General features: G+C 38.5%; 1 protein-coding gene across 4 annotated transcripts in view; it reads right to left on the minus strand.

Moving 5' to 3' along the window:
* RC3H1 (ring finger and CCCH-type domains 1) overlaps positions 1-27,237 on the minus strand; it is a 75,692-nt gene that overhangs the window by 34,718 nt on the left and 13,737 nt on the right. For all 4 annotated transcript variants that reach the window (XM_088154140.1, XM_088154138.1, XM_007425150.4 and 1 more), the window contains exons 2-6: positions 9,609-9,972; positions 7,476-7,596; positions 6,780-7,019; positions 4,098-4,273; positions 3,687-3,887 (exon numbers count right to left, since the gene is read on the minus strand). In XM_088154140.1, the coding sequence (XP_088010266.1) occupies positions 3,687-3,887; positions 4,098-4,273; positions 6,780-7,019; positions 7,476-7,596; positions 9,609-9,839 (969 nt within the window). In that variant the 5' untranslated portion in view covers positions 9,840-9,972. The remainder of the gene's footprint in view (positions 1-3,686; positions 3,888-4,097; positions 4,274-6,779; positions 7,020-7,475; positions 7,597-9,608; positions 9,973-27,237) is intronic.

Below are 27,237 nucleotides of genomic sequence, written 5' to 3' on the forward strand. Positions count from 1 at the left end.
AAGCACATTTTCTTCTAGAATTTGATGTCTTCTCCAGGAATACTGTAAGAGCATTAATTGCCAGTGTAGTAAAGAGAATACAAAGACACTAAAATAAGTTTCCAGTCAAGAAAACTGCTATTACAAGATGACAAAAGCAAAAATGATTAACTTCTGGCATCTTTTGCACCGATCCTTCCATTTCACTAATTGGTCATTAGTTGCATGTAAACAAAGCTTTGATTTCTTTTGCACTATACACACACAAGTTCCCCCTTACCCTCTGGGTCTCTTGATAAAAGAGGTTCTATTTACTTAGTATGCAGGAGTAACTGCAGTGTTAAAGTGGATGAAAGCTTCAACATTCTGAATATCAGCTCCTGAAAAATCAGTTAAGATTTGCTGTATTTTGTCAGGATTAAATACTGCACGGAAAGATAACTTGAATTTTATTTATTAAAATTAATCACTGTTACACTGCAGTCTCATAACACAATAGCATGGAAAAACTGTAGTGTTTCCCCTGCAGCTAGACCTGCAAGAGGTTGCTCCCACAGTTGCATTATGGTCTCAGGCACTCCAAACATTACATATCAAGCCCCAGCCCAGCATGGACTAGAGCTGAAATTACTTCTGCAATTGTACTATGCTTCTAAGTTATTTTACGTACCTCACCTATTCAGCCTGATACAAATGGGCTTTAGCCTTTTTTTCAAGTACAGTGGTACCTCTACTTACGAACACCCCTACATACGAAAATTTTGAGATATGACCAGCTCCGACACCAAAAATTTACCTCTACTTACGAACTTGCCTCGACTTACGAACTGGATCCGCGGCCATTTTCCCTGCTGCCACGCGGTCGCGGCTTCCTGTGGGCGAGATTGTGGTAGCAAGGAGACGTTTGGTGAGGCTTGTGGTGTGTTTTGTGGCGTTTTGGAAGGTTTTGGAAGGTGTTTGGTGTGCTTGTCAGCATGGCTCCAAAAAAAATGCAGAGCAGGCTTGGCAAGAATAAGGCTTTGAAGAAAAAAGTGACGATCCAACTTAAGAAGGACATTATAGAAAAGCATGATTGTGGTATTCGTGTAACTGATCTGGCCTCAGAGTACAAGATGGCGAAGTCGACCATCTCGACTTTTCTGAAGAATAAAGATGCCATCAGAGGAGCTGATGTGGCAAAAGGAGTGACAATCTTAACGAGGAAGAGGACACAAGTGGTGGAAGAGGTGGAAAAGCTGTTGTTGGTGTGGCTGAATGAGAAACAGCTGGCAGGTGATAGCGTGAGTGAAGCTATCATCTGTGAAAAAGCCAGGAAGCTGCACAGTGATTTACTGCGGGAAAACCCCTCTACCAGCGCAGCAAGTGAGGAATTTAAAGCCAGCAGAGGCTGGTCTGAGAAATTCCGAAAGAGAAGTGGCATCCAGAGTGTGGCAAGACATGGTGAGGCTTCCAGTTCTGACAAGGCTGCTGCAGAAGCCTACCAGAAAGACTTTGAGGACTTCATGAAGGCGGAACGATACGTCGCTCAGCAAGTGTTCAACTGCGATGAGACAGGGCTCTTCTGGAAGAAGATGCCAAACAGAACTTACATCACGCGGGAGGAAAAGGCACTGCCAGAGCACAAGCCCATGAAGGACAGATTGACCCTTTTGCTGTGTGCGAACGCAAGCGGCGACCTGAAGATTAAGCCGCTGCTCGTGTACCATTCCCAGACCCCTTGTGCATTCAGGGACCACAATGTGAACAAGGCCAGACTGCCTGTCATGTGAAGGGCCAATGCGAGAGCGTGGGTCACAAAGCAGTTGTTCATGGAATGGCTGCACGAGGTGTTCGCACCCAGTGTTAAAAAATACCTGTCTGAGAACCAGCTGCCTGAAAGGTGCCTTCTCCTGATGGACAATGCCCCGGCACACCCTCCAGCCTTGGTGGATGACATGGACGCCGAGTACGACTTCATAAAGGTCAAGTTCCTCCCCCCCAACACAACACCTCTTCTGCAGCCCATGGACCAGCAAGTGATCTGCAACTTTAAGAAGCTCTACACAAAGGCGCTCTCCACCAGGTGTTTCAATGTCACTGAGGAAATATCCTTGACTCTGAAAGAGTTTTGGAAGAAACATTTCAATGTCCTCCACTGCATCAGCCTCATTGACAAAGCCTGGGGAGATGTCACCTGCTGGACCTTAAACTCAGCCTGGCGGAAACTGTGGCCAGAATGTGTCGCTGAACATGAGTTTGAAGGGTCTGATGCAGAGGTAGTGGAGGAGATTGTGTCCATGGGCAAGAGCATGGGTCTGGTTGTCAATGATGCAGACATAGAGGAGCTTGTTGAGGACCATAAGGAGGAGCTAACCAGAGAAGAACTTGCTCAGCTCCAGAGTGAGCAACAGAAAGCGCTTGGCGAGGAGCATCCCACTGAGGAAGAGGAGGAGGGGGAGGAGGTGAGCAGTGATGCAATAAAATCCATCATGCAGAAATGGAATGAGTACCAGGATTTCATTGAGAAGCACCACCCCAACAGAACTGTGACAACCAGAGCATTGAACATGATGAACGACAACGTGTTCTCTCATTTCTGGAGGGTTATGCAGCACAGGAAAAAACAACTGACTTTAGACAGGTTTTTCCCCAGAACTGAGCCTACAGCTTCGAGGCAAAGAAGAGAGGAAACCCCTGAAGGAGATCTCCCCGATGTCCTTTTGGAGGGGGACTCTCCCTCCAAACAATAACTGCCTCCCCACCCCATTCTCCCTCTTCATACAGTACTGTGCTTTTTTTCATGTTTTTGTGGTTTCAAAATAAAATGCATATGTTTCAGAACTGTTTAACCATATGTATTTACATTGAACCTTATGGGGGAAATGTGCCTCGACTTGCGACCAAATTCGGAGGGCGAGTTAGCCGTATTTACATTGAACCTTATGGGGATATTTGCCTCGTGGTGCGACCAAATTCGGAGGGCGGAACGGATTAACCGTATTTACATTGAACCTTATGGGAAAATTTACCTCGACTTGCGACCAACTTGACTTGCGACCAGAGTCACGGAACGGGTTAAATTCATAAGTAGAGGTACCACTGTACTATAAATACCTTGCAAACTACTACTTAGAGCAACAATCAGACCTTAGCTCTAAGCTCAAGAAGTGGTCTAGAGCTGTTTCTATTCAAGGAGCTAACAACATTCAGGAGGATTATTACTACTAGTAATAAATGTATTTTTATACTACACCCCATACAAAAACCTCTCAAAGTGATTTACAAAATATAAAATATACAATAAAATTAAAAAACAATTTTAAAGTATATAATAAAAAGAAAAGGAAAACCAGAAATAAAAAGCATTCATCTTGAATTGACAAATAAACACTAAAGTGAAAAGATAGGTCTTCAACACACACCTAAAATAGGTAAGCAACATATGTTGTACTCTGTAATTTAAGGCCCCTGCAACAGGCCCTCTTTTTTGTGTAATCAGTGTATTTGTGTATGTCTATAATAGTGAAGGAGGTCCCCAGGTATTCTGGACCAAAGTTATATCTTATAAGTAGAGAGGATACTCCACTCCCATTCCAGCTATAAAGTTGTAATGAAAAAGACTGGAATTGGGGCATTCCACATATAATTATGAATTTCTCTTTATAACTTTATCAACATTTTTAAAAATGGTTGAAAAATAAAAGGATAATGATTTAAAGAGATTTTACCTTGTCAATAATGGACTGCATGTGGGATTTGTGAGACTGGTCTCCATAGAGCAATGAGGACCACTGATCTGGAGCTATCCGCAAACCAGCCTCCATAGCAATTTGTACAATTTGGGAATCATGTTCTCGCCTCAGAGCTTCATATGTTCGGAATTCCTCCTTCAGCTGCATTAGGGAGGAATCCTCATCACGTTTAGTCACCTGGTGGAGACAAAACCATTAAAGTAAGGTAAACTAATAAACCTAAAGAGTAAGTGTACCTACCTAAGTTTCTCTGGTGCAAATTATAATTCTGTGAACCTACTTTACACTGCACCATTTGTGCAAAAGAAATGCATACAAATATGTGATTTATAAATGGACATAACTAGCAGATAAAGAAGATCCACACCCATTTAAGTTATTTTGTACCTTGAAACAGGAGGCTCTGTAAAGAAGCTGGACAACATGCCCAATGCTGGTTTTAGAAGCCTGAGGAAATCGTGGCTCCAACCTCTGTACCACAAAAAGAACCAAGACTTTTCGAGATAAAGCAGATCCATCTTCTAAAGCTAAAAGAACTAGCTTCAGGGCTTCTTCCTGCATTGCTGGAAAATCAAGAGGAACATGGCAAGATTAATATAGGACTTTCTGAAAGATACTACAAACTTCACAAATTAGCAACTATATTAGAAATTAGAGAAATCTCCAGGTTACATCATGATTATGCTAGAAAATATGACACCCCCCACAGCATAATTTAGTTGTATTAGAAAGAACCAGACAATCTTCACTTTCATATCAATTACTAGTCTATTCCACATGGTTTTAAAAACATCAATGATTGAGTGCAAAGGTAAACCTACAATAGAAAGTAAATGCTAAAAACCCCAAACATATTCTTTACTGTAAATAGTTCTTCATAGGATTAATTATAGTACTGAACATTTCAGTCAAATACATGAAGTCTAATAGGAAATTTGTGAAGATTATGTGGAAAGTCATGTTCAAATACATATTTGTTTTCATAACAGGCTTCTTAATTATTTCTACAATAAAATCATTTGTGCTCAATTATTCTATGCTTATTAAAAAGATGTAACTGCTGAACTATAGTTCATAAAAATCACTAAATATGTTTAAAAATTTTGAATGGAGACTCTTAATGAGGAATCTGAGCAATCATTTGCCCCAGGGAAAATAATACAGGTAGTCCTTGCTTAACAACTACAACAGGGACCAATTGTTAATTGGTTGTTAAGTGGGGCAGTTGTTAAGCGAATCAGACCCTATTTTATGACCTTTTTTGCGGTGGTCTTTAAGCAAATCACTGTGGTTGTTTAGCAAATCACAGTTCCCCACTGATTTTGCTTGCCGGAAGCTGGCTGGGAAGGTCACATATGGCGATCACGTGATCCCAGTATGCTGCAACCGTCATAAGTGTGAGCTGGTTGCCAAGTGCCCAGATCACAATCACATAACCGTGGGGGTGCTAGGACAGTCATAACTTTGGGCATCACTCGTAAGTCACTTTTTTTAGCATCACTGTAACTTTGACCAGTCACTAAAATGAATGGTTGTTAAGCGAGGACTACCTGTATAGCTACTCTGTTAAAAGTTAATCAAAGTCTATTTTATGCCTAGATGGGTAATCATCTGGCAATGTTTCAAGCTCCATAGATAACAGGTGATGGGATACAGATGCAACAAAACAGAAGAAAAAAAAAATAAATGTAAGTGGTCCCATCTTTGGCCTCCTGCATTAAAAACTGCCAGCTACTCCTTAGTTTACACTGAGTAAGTACATAGCGGGATAGTTGGAAGTTATATTACTGATGTTATATTTTTTTTAGTTTTGTTTCAATAGCATGCTTTGAATTTTACAAAATAAGATATGTTATATGTAACATTTCATAGAATCTACATTTCATGCCTCTCTTTGTTATAGTAAGGTTTCACTGTTTGAAAACCAAAATCACACATGATCTCTGAAATCATTTTGTTTATTCTCCTGAGTGCCTCAAGTTTCCCACTAAAATTATTTTTAATAATTTATATAATAATTAAATACACACAGGAGAGTAACCTTATTCACCATTTTAAATTCAATTAATAACATTTAAATTCATTAAATATTTTTTCCATAAATGCATGTTCTGTGAAGCTTAAACAGATTTCTTAAGTTAGTTCCCCTAGCAAGTATTTTAGTTTTCTAAACACATAAACATCTTTCCATTATTATGGTTGTTGTTATTATGTCAAATGCTAATTGGTATTACTCAGGTTAGGTCTTGTTTCTTGTTCGGGTGTTAGAAATTTTGTGGATTACAAAAGAGCCATGTAATACTGCCTGGAATCAGAAATACTGAAAAAGACAGTTATATTGCAGTATTTAATAATGAATGAATAATGTGAGAAGTTAAACGTGTTATTCCTTGCAACTAAGAAGTGGGCCTTGAGTGTACCTTTGTGGCCCTAAGGCAGGAGTCACCAATTGCTGGATGGGCATTCTGAAACTGAGGTCCACATGTCTGAAGGGTGCCCAGCTAGGGGAGGCTGCTAGGAGGGCCTGGGGCAACAACAAACCCTAGAAGTTGGTGCTGAATTGTAATATTGAATTTTTACAATTATGGTAGGGAACATTATTGAATATTACTTTATATTTTTTCTTGAGGTCTGAACTTTGCTAGTTTATACTTGACTTTTTCCTGGATTACTTTATCTGGGTACTGCTGAAGCCTGCACTGAATCTTTTGGACTGATCACAAAACTGTTTCTCTTTATCAATTTAATCATAGGCCATCCTACTATACAGCTGAACATTCATAGGGTGTTACATCTACTTAGCTGAACTTAATTAATACTATCATAATTCTGCATGTCAGAATTATTTCATGTATCAATTTATTTCACATTTTTCCAAGTACTTTAGTAAAAACTCCACCATAATCAAATCTGTGCACTGTAAAATAGGAAAAAAACACACTAACATTAAAAACAAATTAGTTGTTTTAATGCTTTCAACTGATCAAATATAGAAAATATGTAAAGTGTTTCTGTTCATATCAGCTCTGATCTTCTCAACCAGGGGGAACACTTTTTCCTGATATATACCTGGTCCAAGGAACTGACAGCCTCTAGCCCTCACCGCAGCCCAAAGATTTGAAGATAGTTGCTGGGGATTCTGGTGCTGAAGAATAAGCTCAGTAACAGTTCTTTCACCCAGGGATCGTGCTGCACGCATAGCTCGGATCCGCCCTTCTTCTTCCACCAGTTGGCAATGGACTAATGTCACAAGCTTCCTTTGCATGGGGCGACTAAGCACACTCTGAGTTGTGCTGTTCAATCCCACACCTTTACAAAGAGAAAAAACCTGGAGTTATTTCTGATCTTGAGGGCAATGCAAGAGTTGCATACAATCCATTTGGGGCTGATTATTTGAATAGCATGCAAGAGTTAAAGATTTTATGACATTTAGATCTGCCGAGGACAATGTTTTATCCGTACATTATACTTCAAAGTTTGCCTTGAAGTTGTGTTCATGTGTAAATTAGCTGCTGTAAAACAAAAACACCATTCCTACCAGTTGGAAGTGAACTGGTTCCTTTCAGGACACTAAGTGTCATAAATGCCACACAATGATACAATAAAAGTGGAAGAAGGTGGGAAGGGAAGAAAGCTATGGGGTAGGGGTTTTTTTGCATTTTTTTCAACACTATTTGCTTCAGCACTTAGAATTGTTTTCTTACTTCATTCTTAACATGTCTCATTATATTAAAACATGGGAGGAGGGTAACAAGCACTATTCACCTCTTGCACTGCTGAGCGGTTTAAGGTACAAGGCTAGTTCTTCCACACACTTCCTAGCTTCCTCATAATGTTTAGTATCTTCAGCACCACTGCGTAGAGTTATCGGCTGCTGTTCTGGCATCTGTAGAAAACATAAGAATATTACAAATACGTTAAGAAATACAGTGGTACCTCGGGTTACGAACGCCTCTGTTAATGAACTTTTTGGGTTACGACCAGCTCCAGCCGCAAAAATTTACCTCGGTTTGCGAACTCCGCCTCGGGGTACGAGCAGGATACGTGGCCATTTTCCCTCCCATGACATGGTCCACGGCCATTTTCCGCCCGACACGTGGTCCACGGCCATTTTTTCGCCCAACATGTGGTCCACGGCCATTTTTCTGCCCCTGACACGTGGTCCACGGCCATTTTCCGCCCGACACGTGGTCCGCGGCCATTTTCCGCCCCTGACACGTGGTTGTAGGGAGAGGGACTCTCCCTCCAAGCAATAGCCACCTCCCTGTCCTCCACGCCAGAACGGATTAACGGTAATTACATTGAACCTTATGGGGAAATTTCCTTCGGGTTGCGACCAATTCGGGTTGCAGCCAGAGTCACGGAACGAATTAAGTTCGTAAACCAAGGTTCCACTGTAGCTAGTTTTAAGTGTTTATCTCTCCATCACTGCCTGCAAAACTTATGTGCAGCTCCTCAGTTTTAATTTACACTGTCTATTCCTGCTTTGAAGAAGACGAAGCAGTTATTGTTACAAAATGAAAAAAATATATCAAGTGATTCCATACTACTTTATATACAAATATATTCAAGGCAGAGCACATTGGTTTCAGAAGGATTTTTAAAAAAATTATTTTTCTAGAAAAAAAATCATGAAAAAATAATGCTGAAATGTTGTATAAATAACAGACCCTGTTATTTTTGCCTACCCTGGACATTTCCCCCCAGAGTGCTCTAGCAAACAATTTGCCCAAACCTTACATCCTTCTTGCCCAAATCTACCAAATGTCAAAAAGTATTTTAAAATTCAGGTTATGAAATTACAATTTTTACAATTACATTTACATTAATAAAAATTCCTTTGTGAACATTCATCTTGAGAAATGGAATAGCAACATAAATATAAAAACATTAAAAAAACCAAGCTATTGTTAATATAACCAAAAAAAAATTAACACATAAAGGATGAGCTGGATCAATCCAAAGATGTATTTAATTCAGCACATTTTTACTTCTAGTCCTCAGCAACTAGAACCCAGAAATATATACTGGAGATTTATATAGCCATTATGACTAGTAGCCACTGTTGCCTTTTTATTTTTTTTTTCTCATCCTATCTTAAAGGCATCCAAGTATAAATCCTTTTATCTAACCTGAACTGCTTACCATTTCTGTGTAATTTGTCTTCATAGAAATATATAAATATCTTTTAATATTTTGGGCTTTATATTTATGTATTATATATGTTTTAATGTTATATGGTTTAGTTTTTCTCTTTTGGTTTATTGTTTTTGTGCATGTGCTGTATGCCACCCAGAGTCACATTGTTTGAGTTGGGCAGACTTATAAATCTAATTAATAAACAAACAAACAAACATTTTTTTTCTTCAGTGGTGAAGGCCATAGGTTCTGGTAGTATGTCTCATGTTTCCTGAGTTCAGACAGCTCCAAGTATTACAACACTGTCTTGTTAGGAATATTGTTCGATTCCCCTAATGATATTAGTTGTCCGTGTTTGGTTGTTAAGCATTAACTTTATTTCCAGCTAACAATATAAAACAAGCTTGCTGGATCCCCAACAGCAGATTGATTCTGTCCAAAAATAGCAAACAAGTTTAAACAAGCTTTTTTCATATGGATTTCACACTTTTTTGTTACACAGTAAAACTATCACTTGTTTGTCTAGGCATCCTACAATGAAACTTTGGAACTTAAGGAAAGTCTTTCCACAACCTACTAATGGTTTTATATATTTGAAAATGTTATGGTTTGTTACCTTTGTTCATTTCATTACCTACTTTTTGTGTGATTTTTTTTTTAAAATATACATTTGCTTATTCCATTAAAAAATAATGCTGACTGGGAAAAACAATTAAAAAAAAAACCTCAAAGCAGGAGACTAAGGAAACACTCCCTTACCTGAGCACCCACAAGCTGCAGTAAAGCTGAATTCACAGGAAGGTGTTCTATGTCTGTATTGATAGTGGTCTGGTCGAAAGGACACGCTTTCCGATGGAGCTTGTTCAGGCACATCTTGCAGACTGTGTGGCCACAACCCAGACTGATGGGCTTCCGGATCGTTTCGTCGAATGTTTGTGTGCAAATAGGGCAGGAGAGAAAATCCGTCCATTGTGGAGCTTGTACAGGCATTGCTTCAGGAGTTACTTCACAAGACAAAATCTAAAGCAGATTCCACTGGAATCAAATTTATTTTGAAAAAAAAAACCTGTTTTTAAATAGTTTCTGTAAGTACAGACAGTCAGCACATAGTGTGAAATATAACCTAAAAAAGTAAACAGAAAGAAATAAAATTAGCTGATGGAGGTTTTATATGAAGAATTATTGAAAAAATGATTAATCTATCTTATACATAAGATAATGGTATTGACAGTACAGATGGTGTAGATGGTAAAGTGTTCTCTGTTCTCTCATGATTAATCTAAAAATTTGTGTTGAACAAAGCATTGTGATTACTTGGTTTCTACTGCTCAATCTTTTTAGGAGAAAACTATCCCATTAGCTTTCTTTAAGGAAAAAAATTATAATGTTGCCTCCCTGACCATTATTAATTAAGCCACATTGAAGTGCATGCAAATTCCATGCTATGGCAGATAATGGTCTATTTTGCTGTACAAGTAGTCCTCGCTTAGCGCTCATTCGTTCAGCGCCCATTCAAAGTTACGATGGTGCTGAACAAATGATACTTATGCCCAGTCCTTGAAGTTACGGCCACTGCAGGTCATGTGATCAAAATTTGGGCACTTGGCAGCCCACCTGCATTTGCGAACGCAGGGTGTACTTCAACTGCCCCCACCTGCCTATCCCCCCCCATCTCTGCCTTTTGGCCACCCTGAGCTCCACCACTTCTGCTGCCCCCAGGTGACATTCACTGTTGTTTTCCTCCTGCTGCTGATGAGGCATGCCTGTCCTGTCCTTCGTGAGGCGGCTGCTGGCCGTGCAAGACCTTCCCGAGGTTGCATGTGGCCAGCAACTGCCTTGCAAAGGGCAAGGCCTGGCATGTCTCATCAGCAGCGGGAAGAAGACGACAGCAAAGGTCAGCTGGGAGCAGCAGCGGAGTGCAAGGCAGTCTTGTTTAGTGACTGTCTGCAATTGTGACAGTGATGAAAAAGTAACTTTGTGACCAATCCTTGCATTTACAGCCTTCGCAGGTCTGTAAAGCAAAGGAAAGCTGAAGTAAGATTGTAAGCAGTTTCAGTCCCCCTTAGTGACTGCTTCGCTTAACAACTGAGTTACTGGTCCCAATTATAGTTGCTAAACAAGGATTACCTGTAATTGCTATAATTTATGTAAGTTGCAGAATTCAAGTTGTTCATTGTAGAATTTAGTAATAAAATTTCATTTTTAAAGTGTGCAGACATACAACTGGTCTTTTCATTCTGATAAACCCTGGAATTATGTTGGGACTAAACAATAAAGTGAATTTCTTAAAATCATTAATACATAAGTGACATATTGTCACTTATGCAATTTCAATAGCAGTTTGCCCATGTTATGTTGGACTTAAGAATAATAAAGTGATGATACTGTAGAATTTGTTCGTATTTCATTCTGTATACAATAAATGAGACCCAGTTTGATGTAGCGATTAAGCGCCCCAGGTTAGAATCTGGGAGATTGTGAATCCTAGTCCTGTCTTAGCACAAAGCCAACTGGGTGATCTTAGGGCAACTTACCCTTTTTTTTAGCCTGGGAAGAAAGCAGTAGCAAACCACTCCTGAAAATGTTGCCAAGTAAACTGCATGGACTTGCCAAGACAGTATCCAGGAGTCAGTACTGACTCCTGGATACTAACAAAAATGAAACAATATATTTTTACTACACACCTCAATTTAATGTTCAACAGAATTCTGTTTCAAAATATCAAAGCTGATATATATAATTCTAGCAGATTCCAAAGCATTAATACTTCATGTTTGTCATAATTTAAATATAACCAACTGCAATATGCATGAAAAATGTAAAATCTTGTTACACAATTAGAGGTACCTTTTTATATTCCCAAACCACTGTTTGGAAATCACTTCCATACACTGCTTTATGCAATGCTTTGGGTTTTTAAAATTTCTTATTCTTATCTCATTCAACCTCCAATTTTTTGACCTTCATCTTCCTCTCCACATATTCACTCTTCCTTCATATATTTATTTTGTGATTCAATATGATCAATCTCAATATATTTCCTTCATATTGGTCACTCACTTTTGTATTCAGTCTGTATTCATTTAGTCCACATTCATTCTTGGCCCTATATCTTATTTCACCACACAAACCCAATCCCACTGCATTCAATTCCTTTTGTTTCTCGTCATATACCCAACTCTCACTTCCATATAACCAAGTGGGCAGAAGCATACTCTTTTATAGAGTCATTGCTGCTTCTTTTAACATCCATTCTTCCCAAAAGACCACATACTATTGCATTCCTACCAGCATTTCCATATTTTGAAATTTCAACATCCATTTCCCCATCTTATAACTGTTAATTGTTCTAACTGCTTATAACTGTTAATTGTTTTAACTGCAAGACCCAGGCTAAGTCCAATGTTTCAAAGATATATTTAATGAAAAACTCTCTGGCAATTTATCGCTTGTAGGAACCTGTTCTGAAAAGAAGATGCAGTTTAAAGATGTCATCATGCAGACTGCAACAACTGTACTTGGACTGAAAACCTGGGCGCATTAAGACTGGTTTGATGAAAACCACAAGACTATTTCAGCAGTCCTCCAGGGCAAGAACAAGGCCTATGGAGACTGGCAGAATGATATATCATCTGTCTCAAAGAAAGATGAGTTTAAACACCTGCAGTCCAAAGCACAGATGGAACTGCGAGAAATGTAGGACGAGTAGTGGCAGAGAAAGTCTGAGCAGGTGGAATGCTATACAGACATGCATGCCACCAGAGAGTTCTTCAGCGCCATAAAGTCAGTTTATGGTCTTTCTAAATCAGGATGCTCTCCCTGCTGTCATCTGATGGGTCAAGCCTGAACAAAGACCAGGAAGGACTGAAAAACTGCTGTGCTAAACACTTTTCCAACCTTTTCAATAGGCCATCCACAGTTGATCATGATGTCTTACAACAGATTCCTCAGCTGCCAGTCTTGGATGCCCTAGACCTGCCTCCCTTTACTGATGAGATCAAGAAAGTGATCTCACAGATTAACTCAAATAAAGCAACAGGACAGGATGGAATTCCTGCTGAGATCTACAAAGCACTAGACTCAAACCCCTTACAGGCATTCTAAGACACCTTGGAAAACATTTGGTCCACAAAGGAGATGCCTGACGACTTCTGTGATGCCCTCATTGTGGCTCCCTACAAAAATAAGGGAAGCAAATCAGACTGCGAAAACTTTAGTGGTATCTCACTGCTGTCTACTGCAGGCAAGATCTTTGCCCACATTCTCCTGAACATTGTCTTGGAAAGGAACCTCCCAGAGGTGCAGTATGGTTTTCAGCCAGAACGGAGTACAGCAAACATGATATTGCCATGAGGCAAGTCCAGGAGAAGTGCATCAAGCAGAACAAGCCTCTTTACTCTGTCTTCATTGACCTGAGAAAAACATTTGACACTGTAAACAGGGAGGCTCTCTGAATCATCCTGAGATGTTATGAATGCCTGAGGAAATTCGTGAAGCTGATTCAGCTACTCCACGATGGAATGACAGGACAGGTTCTTTACAACAGTGATACATCAGCTGCATTTGCCATTTCCAATGGGGTAAAACAGGGTTGTATGCTAGCCCCAGTCTTGTTCAATCTGTTCTTCATTTGCATGTTATCACATGCTGTCCAGGCCTGAAGGAGTATGTATCAGGTACCAATTGGATGGTTCTCTCTTTGATCTTCGCTGCTTGAATGCATGGACAAAGTGCCTCCATACAGTCATCCAAGAAACCCTCTTTGTCCTGGCACACAAAGACAGTGATCTACAGTTGATGCTGAACCAATTTTCAGACACTGCTATGCTCTTTGGCCTAACTATCAACCTGAACAAGACTAAAGTACTTTACTAGCCCGTGCCAAATACCAACCCTGTAGAACCAAAAATCATTACTGACAACACCCAGCTGACAAATATAAACAGCTTCAAATACTTGATAAGCATAATCTTGAGCAATGGGTCTTTGTACAAAGAAATTGATTCCAGGATCAGCAAGGCCAGCCAGGCACTGGGGTGGCTGCGTACTAGAGTGCTCAATCAACACAACATCAGTATCTCCACAAAGCTGAAGGTCTACAGAGCTGTGGTTATCCCTTCTCTCCTATACGGATGTGAGTCCTGGACTCTGTACCGAAGGCACATCAAACAACTGGAGAAATTTCACAGGCATGCTGTCTGCTCCATCCTCGACATTCGTTGGCAAGACTATGCTTCCAACCTGGAGGTCTTGGATTGTGTGGAGTCCACCAGCATTGAGTCCCTGATTATCAGAGACCAGATGCGTTGGGTGGGACACGTCATCAGAATGGGTGACCACCCGTTGCCGGTTGCTCTGTAGTGTACTGAGTCTGGGAAGAGACCTCGACGTTGACCATGCAAGTGCTTGAAAGAAACCCTACACCACTGTGACATCTAGCCAAGGGAACAAGAAGCTGTGGCGGCTGGCGGAACCTGACGATGAGCCCTGTGCTATGAAGCCTCCATCAGCTTTGAAGACAGGCGCCGCCAAAAAATGACAGAAAACTCTGAATGGCATCACAGAATAACACCCACAGTTACTATAACAATGGACTTCCAGTGCCCTCATTGTGCTATACTCTGCACTTTCAGATTGGGACTGCAGAGACACCTCCATGTCCACAGATGAATTGCACAACAGCGTGTCTTCTTTGAATCTGAAGGGCTACATTAGACTTTTCTTCTTTTTTCTGTTCTTTTTTTCACTTTTTAAAGCACTTTTTATGTGTAGTTTTTTTCAGTGAAAAAATGTATGTATTTGCATTATAATTAACTTTGTGTTTCTTTTCTTTTATTATTTTAAACACAATAAAAATAAATTAAGAAACATATTAGAAATGTATCTATTTGATCTACTTTTTCACCATTTATATATAAGTTGCAATTGTGTTCACATTGAGTCATACAATCTATGTAACTTTTGATGCAAATTATACAGATTTTTAAAACGCACAGCATAATCTGCATATAGAAGTATGCACACATTCATGTCCCCAATCAACATCTCTCTTCTAATGTTATCACAAACATTCCTTATACGTTTGTTAATCAATACATTAAACAGGCAAGGGGATATTATACATCTTTAATTAATGTTGAAGCATTTTCTAAGCATTTCATTTATTTTCTATGCATACTTTATTTTTATCAAGTATATCTCTTACTATATTCAGGAATGAACCTTCAACCGAATGTTTGCACAAAATGTTCCATAATTCAAGTTTTATCATTTGCTTTCTCTGAATTAGCAAACATAAAATCAGTAAAATAATTGTTTTCACATTCATGCATTTCTCAATGGCCTGCTGAAGTGTACAAATCTGCACAATTCCTGCCCAGCATAAAGCCACAGTACTTACTAAATGTTCCCCACTATTGCCTCTTGTAATCTTTCAATCAAAATTCTGCCAAACAACTACAGCAGATTTAACAAACTAGTTCCCCTGTACTTTTAGCATTTACTTTTGCTACCATTCCCTCTGTATACAGGGACAACAATATTCTTCCAATTGTCAGGCACAAATACAAAATTTACGCACGTTATTATTAATCTTATTCAATCAACTGGAGACTCATTTAATCTTTTATTCACCTACTCTGCATTTTCTTTTAAACCTAATTGTAACTTGCTCTTTTTGACTACATTAATTGCACCTATATTTTCTTTCTATATATGTTATTCTTACTTTTCCAGCAATCATTCTGTTATATGCATTTTTCTCATCTGTCTCTTTCACTTCAAGCATTCTTTTTCACTGTTCCCATTAGCATAACTTCATATACTTCTGTGGCACTTTAACATACTTGTTTTCACTCTATTCCAAGCTTCTCATCTCTTTTCTTTATGTCACTTACCACTCTTGACATAATACTACCAAACAAATGCCTGTCCACATTCAGAACATGTCATCACCTTGTATCCTGCATACTTTTCTCTGTGTACATACGAATGGACACCAACCTACCCATCCATCTATCTGAAAACAATGAGACCTTTTTCTAAGCAAATGCTCAGTTACCATTCTCATTCTTCAAACAGACCAATCAATTTTTGGTCTGTTTGAAGATACCTGGCCATCCACATTTTCCCCTTACATCACATACATACAGAATGTTTGTTCAGCAAAACTACTCTGTGGTTCTTCCATTATCATTTTGGCAATTTTAAAGAACAAATATAGCTAAGTTAAAAACATTTTTTAAAATGGGGTCAATGGCCACCACATGGTCATACTATAGGTACTCTAGCATATTTGGAGGTCTCACTGCTAACTTTGATAATAAAATATGAGATGCTTCTTTTTTGCAGAGTTCTCCAAGTAGTGCATACAGGTTGGAGGGAAAAAGATTTCTCATTTCAGGCTGATTAGTAAGACAAACCAAGGAGAAAAGGAAGGCAAGTAAGAGGAAAACCTTGTAAAGTACTAAAGAAAATGTACTTTGGAAAAGTACTCAAAATGTGTTTTGTTATATCTATCATTTCCTGTGTTAATCTGGCATCAGAGAAAATTAAAACAATAGAAGATGTAATTCAATCTATGTATCGTAGTATATATACCTTAAGATCATATGCAAATACACCATGCCATTTCCATATATACAACACATCACATGGCATGGCAAATATAATCACTTACAGTTTGACTTCTAAAGGGTCCTAAATGTCTACAAATACTGCAAATTAGCAGATGAATAAAAAAGGGGAAGTCAGAAACCTGATAGTTTTTTTTAATTTTTCCTTTTCCTTCCCCCATTTTTGGTATTTTATTTTTGTTACATCTGCTTCGTTTATCTATGTTTTCCTTTTACTAACATGTGTGTATACATACACACACACAAAATAACAATATAATGTAGATTTTAATACTAAGTAATTAGCTTAAGATCAAAACCTTTACCATACAAATACTTTGATGCAATTCATAGCATTTTTTTCTCAATGTTATACTCAACTTTGAATGAAAAAGTCGAATAATTTTATGCTTGTAATATTGTCATCCTAAATTGTAATTAATATTGATAAAACACTTTTTTCTCATCTTTATTTTCAATACTCTAAGCCAGCGTTCTCATCTTTATTTTCAATACTCTAGCCATGCTGGCTAGAGAATTCTAGGAGTTGAAGTCCACACATCTGAAAGTGCTAAAGTTGAGAAACACTGCTCCAAGCCATCTAAATAATAGAATGTCAATAACCTTCAATTAATATTGTATAAACTTTACTGTATTGAAACAACACAATGTATCAAGATTTATAACATAATAAAAAGAAGAAAACTAAAAAAAAAAGATTTTCTATAGATTGTTATTGTGGAGAAATATAGTAACAATATGTTTGATAAAGATCTCTTACATGGACCTAGGCACACAGCTTACTGGCAGAACTGTGTTTCACAATATGAAATGAGCTACATTATTTTGTGTCACTTTTCTCCAGCAAACTCTTTCATGATATACTAAAGTCACACAGTAGCAAGGCCAAATTACCATGAAAAATATGGCTAGATTTCTCATACCACATTAAGCTAAAAAGTGCTTTGGTTTAGTTTAGCATGTTTATTCATATTTATTCATATAAAATATGTATATATTGTTTCTTATTGTTAAAATCCCCAAAGTGGCTTAAAACAGTTATACAAGCAATATTGTAAAAATTAGAATCCACTAAACATTAGGCACAGTTAATAGGCTGATAATGTCAACATAAAAAAGTGCATTCTAAAACTGTTGGTAATGTCCCATTTCCTGGAAGTGGGAGGGCGGAAGGACTGAAGAACTGTTTGCCTGTGATGAACTAGTGTTCTGGAATAGCCTCTCCCTGGAAGTGAAATTGGCTCAATCTGCAATAGCCTTTTGGAAGCCTGATGGAAAAAAGTAGACAACATGAATAAACTCTGGAGACCCAAGCTCCCAGAAAGCCTCAAAACATTTATTGATGAATGGTGGACTACATCACAGTAAGAGGGGATGATTTATTCAGTAATCAATTTGAACCTCTAGATCCTCTGATGTTGATGCTATTGTAAGAAAAGTAATCTGTTTTACTGCTAAATATTTTATCTGTTTTACCTGTTACCTTATCTTATAGTTCTTTTGGATTAAAGCTATACATTTAATAAATAAATATAATTGTGAACCATCAACAATCAGAAGGTATGATGGTATTTAAACTTAATAATAAATGGGCCAGCACTGGAGTTTGACATATCAGAGGGACTATTCCATAAAAGGATGTTACCACACAGGCGAATTGCTTTAGTGCCCTTACCAAGAGGTAACCCACCTCCAAAGAAAGTATATTCTCAGAAAGCTTGTACATGACTATCAACACCTTGAACTTGCAGACTGCCTACCAATACTTCACGGCCAACTATTTCTGTCTAAAAATACAGACATATAAACTATGATCTAATTCTTCAAGAAAATACAGCCCCATCCAAAACAGAATTTCTATTTCAAGTTTCACAAGCTTCTGAAGACTGAGCTTTTTTGAAGAGCCTTCCCCTGATTTGAGCTGTTGTTGCCATCTTTTCTTCTCCATTTTAGTGTTGTTGTATTTTTAATTTTTATATGGGTTTGTTTTATATTGTATTTTTAATGTGAGCTGCCAAGAGTAATTTTTGTGGTGGCATAAAACCATGTTAAATAAATAAATATGTCTTCTGATCAAGAGAATTTAAGTTTCATTTCATCACCCCTCATCTGGACTGTTATTGCCTCCAGATACTGGTTGAGACCATCAATAGGTTCCCTTAGAGAAGACCATCAATTTCATATATATGTTAAAGAACAAGAACAAGTTAAAGAATCAAGAACAAAGAATCAAGAACAAGTTCAAATTCGGAGGAACACCACTTAGAGTCCTCAACATCTGGGGCTTGTAAGAACATTTTGCATTTTTTCAAAAATACCATGGACAAGAGAATAATGGCTATTGTTGTGAAAGATTATTTTATCCAAAAGAGTGTGAAGCAGGCTTATATCCATGTGTAATCAACTGATAAGCACAGACAAGATTCATACAACAAGCTAAGCCAGTCACTCATATGAATTTTACATTCAATATCTCCTAATACATAAACATCCCAAATAACACACATGGTTGCTAAATTTGCATTACTAGTATTTAAAACATTAGGCTCATTTAGTTAAGAAATAGATAAGTTAAGAAATGATACACAATATAACAATACAGTTAGTCTTCGAGTTACAATAACAGTTTGGACTGGGATTACCATCGCTAAACGATGCAGTCGTAAAGCATGACATCAGGTGACACACTGCTTAGCAACGACAATCCCGGCAGTCCAGTTGCTGTTGTAACCCCAAGATGTGCGGGTTGTTAAGTGGGAAATGGTGAGAGTCCCAGATAAGGAGTGCAAGGGTGCTGCAGAGGGGTGGGGGGTGCTGAGGGGGTATGGGGGATGCCGGGGGAGACCTTGGGAGGGCTAGTGCAGGCCATGCATGAGTTGGGGGAGGGCTTGGGAGGCCTGGCACAGGCTGTGAGAGAGCACAGGAAGGCTGGGGGTGGATGGTGTAGTACGAGCATAGGAGGCCAGGGATGGATGGCACAGTGCAAGTGCAGGAAGGCTGGGAGTAGACGGCGCAGTGCGAGCGCAGGAAGGCTGGGAGTAGACGGCGCAGTGTGAGTGCAGGAAGGCTGGGAGTGGAGACAGCAGTGCTAGCGCAGGAAGGCTGGGAGTGGACAGCGCAGTGTGAGCGCAGGAAGGCTGGGAGTGGACGGCGCAGTGCAAGCACAGGAAGACTGGGGGAATTTACCAGAGTGACTTGCAACCTTCCCTGCCAGCTTCCCTATTGACTTTGCTTGTGGGAAGCTGGAAGGGAAGATCACAAATGGTGATTACGTGACCATGGGATGCTGCAACTGTTATAAGTATGAGCTGATTGCCAAGTGCCCAAATCATGATCATGTGGCCGCGGGATTGCTGCAACAGTCAGAACTTCGAGGACCAGTTGTAAGTACCACTCGTTCAGTGCCATCACAAGTTTGAAAGGTTGTTGAACGAATGGTTAGTAAATGAAGACAACCTGTATTACAATTTAAAAGGCTATATCTATGTATTTGTAATACTTTTTAATATCCTCTTTATTTTTAGATTATTACATTACAGTAATAATCTGTAACGTAAAGAAAAGTTTAAAACTTTTCTTTAGAAGTGGATTAACACTACATTGTTCAATGTATGGTCCCAATATTTCTGTAACTGATTTAAACTCATAGCTTTTTTTGTGTGTGTGGTGCCTCTGAGTTGGTGTTGACTCCTGGCGACTGCCTCGACTAGTCCCTGCAGTTTTCTTGGCAAGGTTTTTTTCAGAAGTGGTTTGCCATTTCTTCCTTCCTAGGGGTGAGAGAGAGTTGATGGCCCAAGGTCACCCAACTGGCTTTGTGCCTAAGGCGGGACTAGAACTCACCGTCTCCTCATTTCTAGCCTGGTGCCTTAACCACTACACCAAATTGGCTCTCTTCACAGCATTTTAGATTTTTAGCATTACTGTTTATTTATCTCTTTATATCTTTCAAGTTGGTTAAAACTGCAATAAGGACTTTAATGCTACACATACTTACTGAGTACAGTAAATTTTGGGGAGAGAGTTTGTTCTCTACTTCTAATTAGCATTGCTAGGGTTCCTTAGTTTCCCCTTCTCCTCCCTAACAAAAGGGGAATGGAAGGAGAATCAAATGTTATTAGCTGAAGAGGTGGCTAGCTACATCTTCTGACTCTTTGGTATTGCTTAATCTAATTTCATTCTTCACCATATACACAGCTGCTTTTCTAGATATTCTGATTTGCTCCCCACTGCCTCCTATTACTACTGGCTTCTTGGATCTCAGAAGCAGCTATTTTGAAAGCTTACCTGCCTCCAGCAGTTCTACTAAAAATATATTATTCCAAATATTTCCCAAACAATCTGCTTCATTCTAACAACAGGTAATTTTTTAAACAACATTTTGTTTTGTAATTGACTTACAGGCAATTTCAAAGTTTTAGTTTCAAACCTTAATTGCAGCGCCTAGTTCCTTTTCTTTATATTTCCACCTCTCCAGTCTTTCTCAATTCCTCAGGTCTATTTGCTTCCTTCTCTCTGCTACTGACCACCCAAGGAAGAAACAAAGGGCTGAGATAAAACTTTTGTACTCCTTTTATTTTGTCCTTTGAAGGATGAGAAACAAACAAAAGATGGCACACACTGCAGAGAAAGGTAAAATATTTAGGGCAGACCTTTTAGGGGTAGAGAGAAAGACGGTTTCTTTGTAACCTCTTTTGGGGTAATACTTTATTTGAGATGAACTGAAATACTTTTTAGATATTAAGTCAGACATATTTTTGGATGTGTATTTTATAAATAAAGTATTGATAAAATATATTTTCACATAAGACACCTAGAAATAATACAGTTTGCTTAGCACACCTGAAGCATTCACAATTTGAATGTTTCAGATTCAAAACTGTATGTCTGCAATGATTTTGTCTAATGGAAGATACAGTGGGAACACTGGAGAAGGCACAAACACTCCAAGAATAACATCTATTACCTGATCAATATTTAAAGTATGTCTGTTGCATAACAAGTATAAATGTATCAATCTGAACATGTACTCAGATACAAGTGACTCAAACAGAATGGCATAAAAGCCCCTTTTCTACCACTATTAAAAAGACAATCAAAGTTACAGTAACAGATAAATTTAACAGCAAAATGATAAGTAATATTGCATTCTATAAATTCTGCAAAGACAGCAGTCATGGACAATTTCAACTTTGTGGTTGCATTCAGAACATGCCAGAGGGATCAAAGTTACAAGCTCTGGAGACTGAATAATATGCAAAAACAGCCTGACAAACAAGCCATCATTACTCCAATATAAAAGACACATACTAAAATGTATTATCCTGCACAGATCCTGTTTTATTGAAAAAGGGAATATATCTCCCTTCAAGGTACATCTCACATGCCGCATAGCAGTTGATCAGAGTCCTTGGTATTCCACAACTTTTGTAATTTTCCTCCAATTAGTAAGTCATCTAATTCAGCACAACAGCAATATGATAATCATTTTGCCAGACTCTGTCCATCCTTGAGTTCATTACTAGTAATGATGTTGAGCTAGTAATAAAAAGGTAGGTCACAGGATTGCTTGGAAATTTGAAGATACTGTTTTTTTCAGGCAGGCAAAGCATTTGATTTTATCTCAGGTTGGTGATTTTCCCCCCCTTCCCTTTTATTTCTTCCTTATTAAGTCTATTGTAGGAAAGGGAAGAGATTTCTTTCTAACGGCACTTGCATGACATGGAGGATACAGACTTTCTGTCGTACTTCCTTGGCATGATCTTTTTCAGGGCATTTCTTACATCTGAGACAGTAATAGAGACATGGCGCTTCTTCTTTCTCAATCGCTCAGCTGCCAAGGACACTTTCTTGTAGAGGTCATGCACACAGAAATGCAGGATATTTTGGGCCTCATTGGTCATTCGGACACTGTCAAGCCTCATCTTCTGCATTTTCCTGGGATATTTTCTGGTGGAACGTTTTTTTCCATAGCCAGGTTTTGCATGCCTCCCACTTCTCTTTCCCACCCCAGGCTTTCTCTGTCTATATTGAGCCCTGTTTCTTTGCCTCCGGCATATTTGCCTCTTTTTCCTGCTTCTCCAGGTGGTAGCAGCCATTGCTTGACTTTAAGCTTACACACCCAAACTTCCTGCCTGCCTGAAAATGCCAATGTCCTGTCCCTTGATGTATTCTTATATAGGGCTGGCTATTCAAATAAGCAACCACATACAAGCCAGGTGATTGGCCAATAAGAACAAAGCCCAACTTAACCGCCTCATAATGACTTAACTATGATCCATTACTGCTGTATGAAATGGACATAATAGTAACAGCCCCATTAACAATGTTGTTGCAAGATACATTGGATTGACATTTTACCAATTAAACTATCTTAGTCCCCGGGTTAAGAATGCCCGGGTTACAGATGACCGATAGTTAACAACGGAGCCCACTGTAGCAAAATTTGAGTTAAATACACAATGGTTCGAGTTCATTACACAATACTCCTTAAATAGTATTATACAATAATACTGTTTCGGCTTACATACAAATTTGACTTAAGGACAGACCTTGGGAACAGAACTTGTTCTTAAACTGGAAACTACCTGTACTTGATTCCAATTGATTCCTATTCTCATGATATGCATACAGATAATAAAAATAACCTCACTCTGCAACCTTTTTGTATACTGTTATTGATATTTTCCACTTTGTGTCCTTACTATTCCCTCTCAAACAGGTATGTAGAGCATAGTACATCTATTTAATTAACAATTTAAAGCATTTTGAAAAAGACATTGGGTATAATAGAGACTGGAGAGAGAAATATTGTATTATATTCTCCCTTGCTCCTTAGATAAACATTAACATGAGAAAAAGCTCATGACTATGATGCATGTTTAACACAATATAAGCTGACAGCAAGCTATCAATTAATATGTTTATATGTGCAGCAGATGCACACTCATTACCAGAGCCTTAATTGTCCCTCCTGCAAAATCAGTTTAGCTCCAAAAGCTGCATTTGTTTTTCAGAAATTGGTCAGGCTTCATTTTCTCAGAATGCATACTATGTCTAGAAATGTCAGCATTCTGACAGAAAAATAAGAAAAATTACAGCCATTTATAAGTTTCCATGCTTGTATGCTTTGGATTTTTGAATCCTGCTTCTGACTTGAATCCCAAGTCAGACTGATCAAATGACTGAATGAATATTGTTGCTGCACATTACTTTGGGGGGGAGGGGGAAGGTATGGAGTATGAGACTCATAGTTTTTATTTATTTTATACTTAGTTTTATATAGATTGCCAAATTTGTGCTGAAAAATCCAGATGGCCTAGACAGCAGCAAAGGTTAATATTTTCCATTTCTCTTTGAGCCCATCAGGATTTCTGCAGTCCAGATATGGCAGTCTTAGTTTTACCAATGAAGATTTGCACAAACCAATTTATTATTTTAGGAGATCACAATATAACTAATGGAACTATACTTTATATATACAGTGGTACCTCGGGTTATGAACGCCTCTACTAACGAACATTTCGGGTTACGACCAGCTTCGGCAGGAAAAATTTACCTCGGGTTACAAATTCGCCTCGACTTACGAACCGGATCCGCGGCCATTTTCCCTGCTGCCACGTGGTCGCGGCTTCCTGTGGGCGAGGTCACGGTAGCAAGGAGACGTTCGGTGAGGCTTGTGGTGTGTTTTGTGGTGTTTTGCGAAGGTTTTTGGTGTGCGTGTTAGCATGGCTCCAAAGAAAATGCAGAGCAGGCTTGGCAGGAGTAAGGCTCTGAAGAGAAAATTGCCTCGGGTTGCGACCAAATTCGGGCGGAGGGTGGAACGGATTAACCGGATTTACATTGAACCCTATGGGGAAATTTGCCTCGGGTTGCGACCAAATTCGGAGGGCGGAACGGATTAACCGGATTTACATTGAACCTTATGGGAAACTTTACCTCGACTTGAGACCAACTCGAGTTGCAACCAGTGTCACGGAACGGATTAAGTTCGTATCCCGAGGTACCACTGTACTTTAACCTGTTCTTTTTAATTTAACATTTAAGGTTTTGATTTTACTGTTTCATATGCTATCTTATAAGAAAGTTTGTTCTGAAGGGCAACATATGATTAAAAAAATATATATATTAAAATTGTTTTGAATCAGCCCCTTAGTCTACAAATTATATAGATCCTATTGAAATATGATAAATAAAGTGGTGCTTAAAAGTTTGTGATCCCATTTCTGCATAAATGTTACCTAAAATGTGATCTGTTCACACAAGTCCTAGAATTAGATGAAGAGAACCCAATTAAAAAATGAGTCAAAACATTATATTTGTTCATTTATTCATTGAAGAACATGATCCAAAGCTACACATCTGTGTGTGGCAAAAATATGTGAACCTCTAAGATTATCAGTTCACTTGAAGGGGAACTTAGGGCCAGGTGTTCCAATCAATGGGATGGTAATCAGATGTGAGTGTGAGATGTCCTGCCTTATTTAAAGAATGGAATTTTGGGTATTCACTATCAAAGTCTGATCTTCACAACATAAGCATGTGGAAATATGTCATGGCTTAAACAAAGAAGATTTCTGAGGACCTCTGAAAAACAGTGTTGATGCTGATCAGACTAGGAAAGATATTTCCAAAAAGTCTGGACTCCACCAGTCCACTGTTGGGCAGATTGTGTACAAATGAAGGCAATTCAATACCAATGTTATCCTCCCCAGGAGTGGCTGACCAGCTTAAATCACACCACGAGAAAGGCGTATAATACTCTGGGAGGTCTCAAAGAACCCCAGGGTAACGTTAAAGGAACTAAAGGCCTCTCTTGCATTGGTGAATGTCAGTGTTCATGAGACCACCATCAGGAGAACACTGAACAACAATGGCATGCATAGCAGAGTTGCAAGGAAAAAGCCACTACTCTCCAAAAAGAACATTGTTGCCTGTTTAGTTTGTGAAAGACAGCACAGATAAGCCGGAAGGCTATTGGAAGAACATTCTGTGGGACTTCCAGGGCAGGTATGAAGAACTGAAGATGGCTCTGCGAAAGCGGAACCAATGATCATGGCAAAGGCCAAGGAAACATGAGTAGACTGGTTCCCTGGAACCTCTCTGGACAAGGAGAGGACAGGAGATCCCTCACATGTGCTCCGGATGGCTGCTCCTCATGAGGAGACCACAGGAAAGCTGTTTTCCACAGGTTGGAGTGCCAGGAGATGAAGGGATTAGTTGTCTTGCTCACAACCATGGCAGAGTCTTTTAAAGGACATTGAGTTTGCAAACCACACTTTCCAATCACTTTTGGAAATTGCCTATTAACCATTTTAAAGCTATTAGAGACCTTTGGAACAACAGGTTTGAAAAGTCTTCATTGGGTGAGTTCATCTTCAACTCTGAACAAAAGAAAAATTAATTATAAGCTTAAGAACTTAAAGAATTTGAAATAAACAGCAAAAAGCTAAATAAGATTCTGATCTTAGAAAGTTATAAACGGACTAAGGGTCCAGATAAATTTGGAATATTGAAACTTTTACAATAAGACTTTGAAATTAATTATAAATAACAAACAGCTTCTTGTGAGAAATAGATCAATAGTTTTGGTTTTTGGAAGACATAACAGAGATAAGCAATTTTATGATTTAAAAACTGGACACTAGAGGGGACTAACATTTTTAGGCAGAGAAAAGAAATGCAAGCCTATAAAATGCAAAACGTTAGAACAATGAAAATACTGAAGGAGACTTTTGAAGAATGGAATCAGAAATTAGTAGCCACAATATCAACAATGTCAGTAATGATGTCTGCTTCTATGGATAGGTTATGTCTAAAATATGTTATTGAAGAAATGACAGATGTAGAACAAATTTTTGCTGACAAGATAAAAATGGTATTGAAAGTGGATTTACAACTGACAGGCACTGACTTAGAAAAGGATGTCTCACTGGATCTACAAAAAAAACCTGGCTGAGGTTTTAAAATTTAAAAGGGAAATACAAATTACAAACCAAGAGTGACCTGGATAATATTTTCCTACCGGATTTACAAAAGAGGTTTGTTAAAGCCTTGAAGAACTCTGTGCGATGTGACAAAGAAGAAATGAAGAGAAATCAAATCCTACGACAATATTTGAATGAACTAAAGATTAAGACTGTTAGAAGTACAAGGAAGGAATATAAATTTGGTTTATTTCATCAAGGCGTTATGTTACTTCTGTTATGTCCTTTATGGACTTTCTGCTGACACCAGGCCTGAAATGATGATGCTTTATGGATTTGTCTATAGATAAGAAATGGGATGAAGAGATAATTGTTTGTAACCTTAGAGGGGGTGAAGAGTTACTAAATTTGTTTATACTTGTTGTGATGAAGGTTGGAAATTGCTTTTTTATATATTTCTTTTCTCTTATTTTACTAGATTCTTACTTTTTTCTTTTTTTCTTTGCATTTTTAATCTTTCTCTTCTCTTTAAATTTAGTTTGTATTAGATTTTACTAATATAATCAAAATTGTTAATACATTTATATCCCCCCCCCCCAAAAGTGTTCTGTGGACAGATGAGACCAAAATAGAACTTTTTGGCTTGAAAGAAAAGTGTTACATTTGGCAAAAGGCAAACACTACATTCCAGCATAAGAATCTGATCCCGTCTGTGAAACACGGTGGTGGTAGTATCATGGTTTGGGCCTGCTTTGCTGCCTCTGGACCAGGATGGCTTTCTATCATTGATGGAACTATGAATTCTGAATTGTACCAGCAAGTTCTACAGGA

This window comes from Python bivittatus, unplaced genomic scaffold (genome assembly GCF_059951505.1).
Source record: "Python bivittatus isolate LINGU-HERP-01145 unplaced genomic scaffold, Pbiv_v1 ctg000700_np1212, whole genome shotgun sequence".
Classification (NCBI taxonomy): domain Eukaryota; kingdom Metazoa; phylum Chordata; class Lepidosauria; order Squamata; family Pythonidae; genus Python; species Python bivittatus.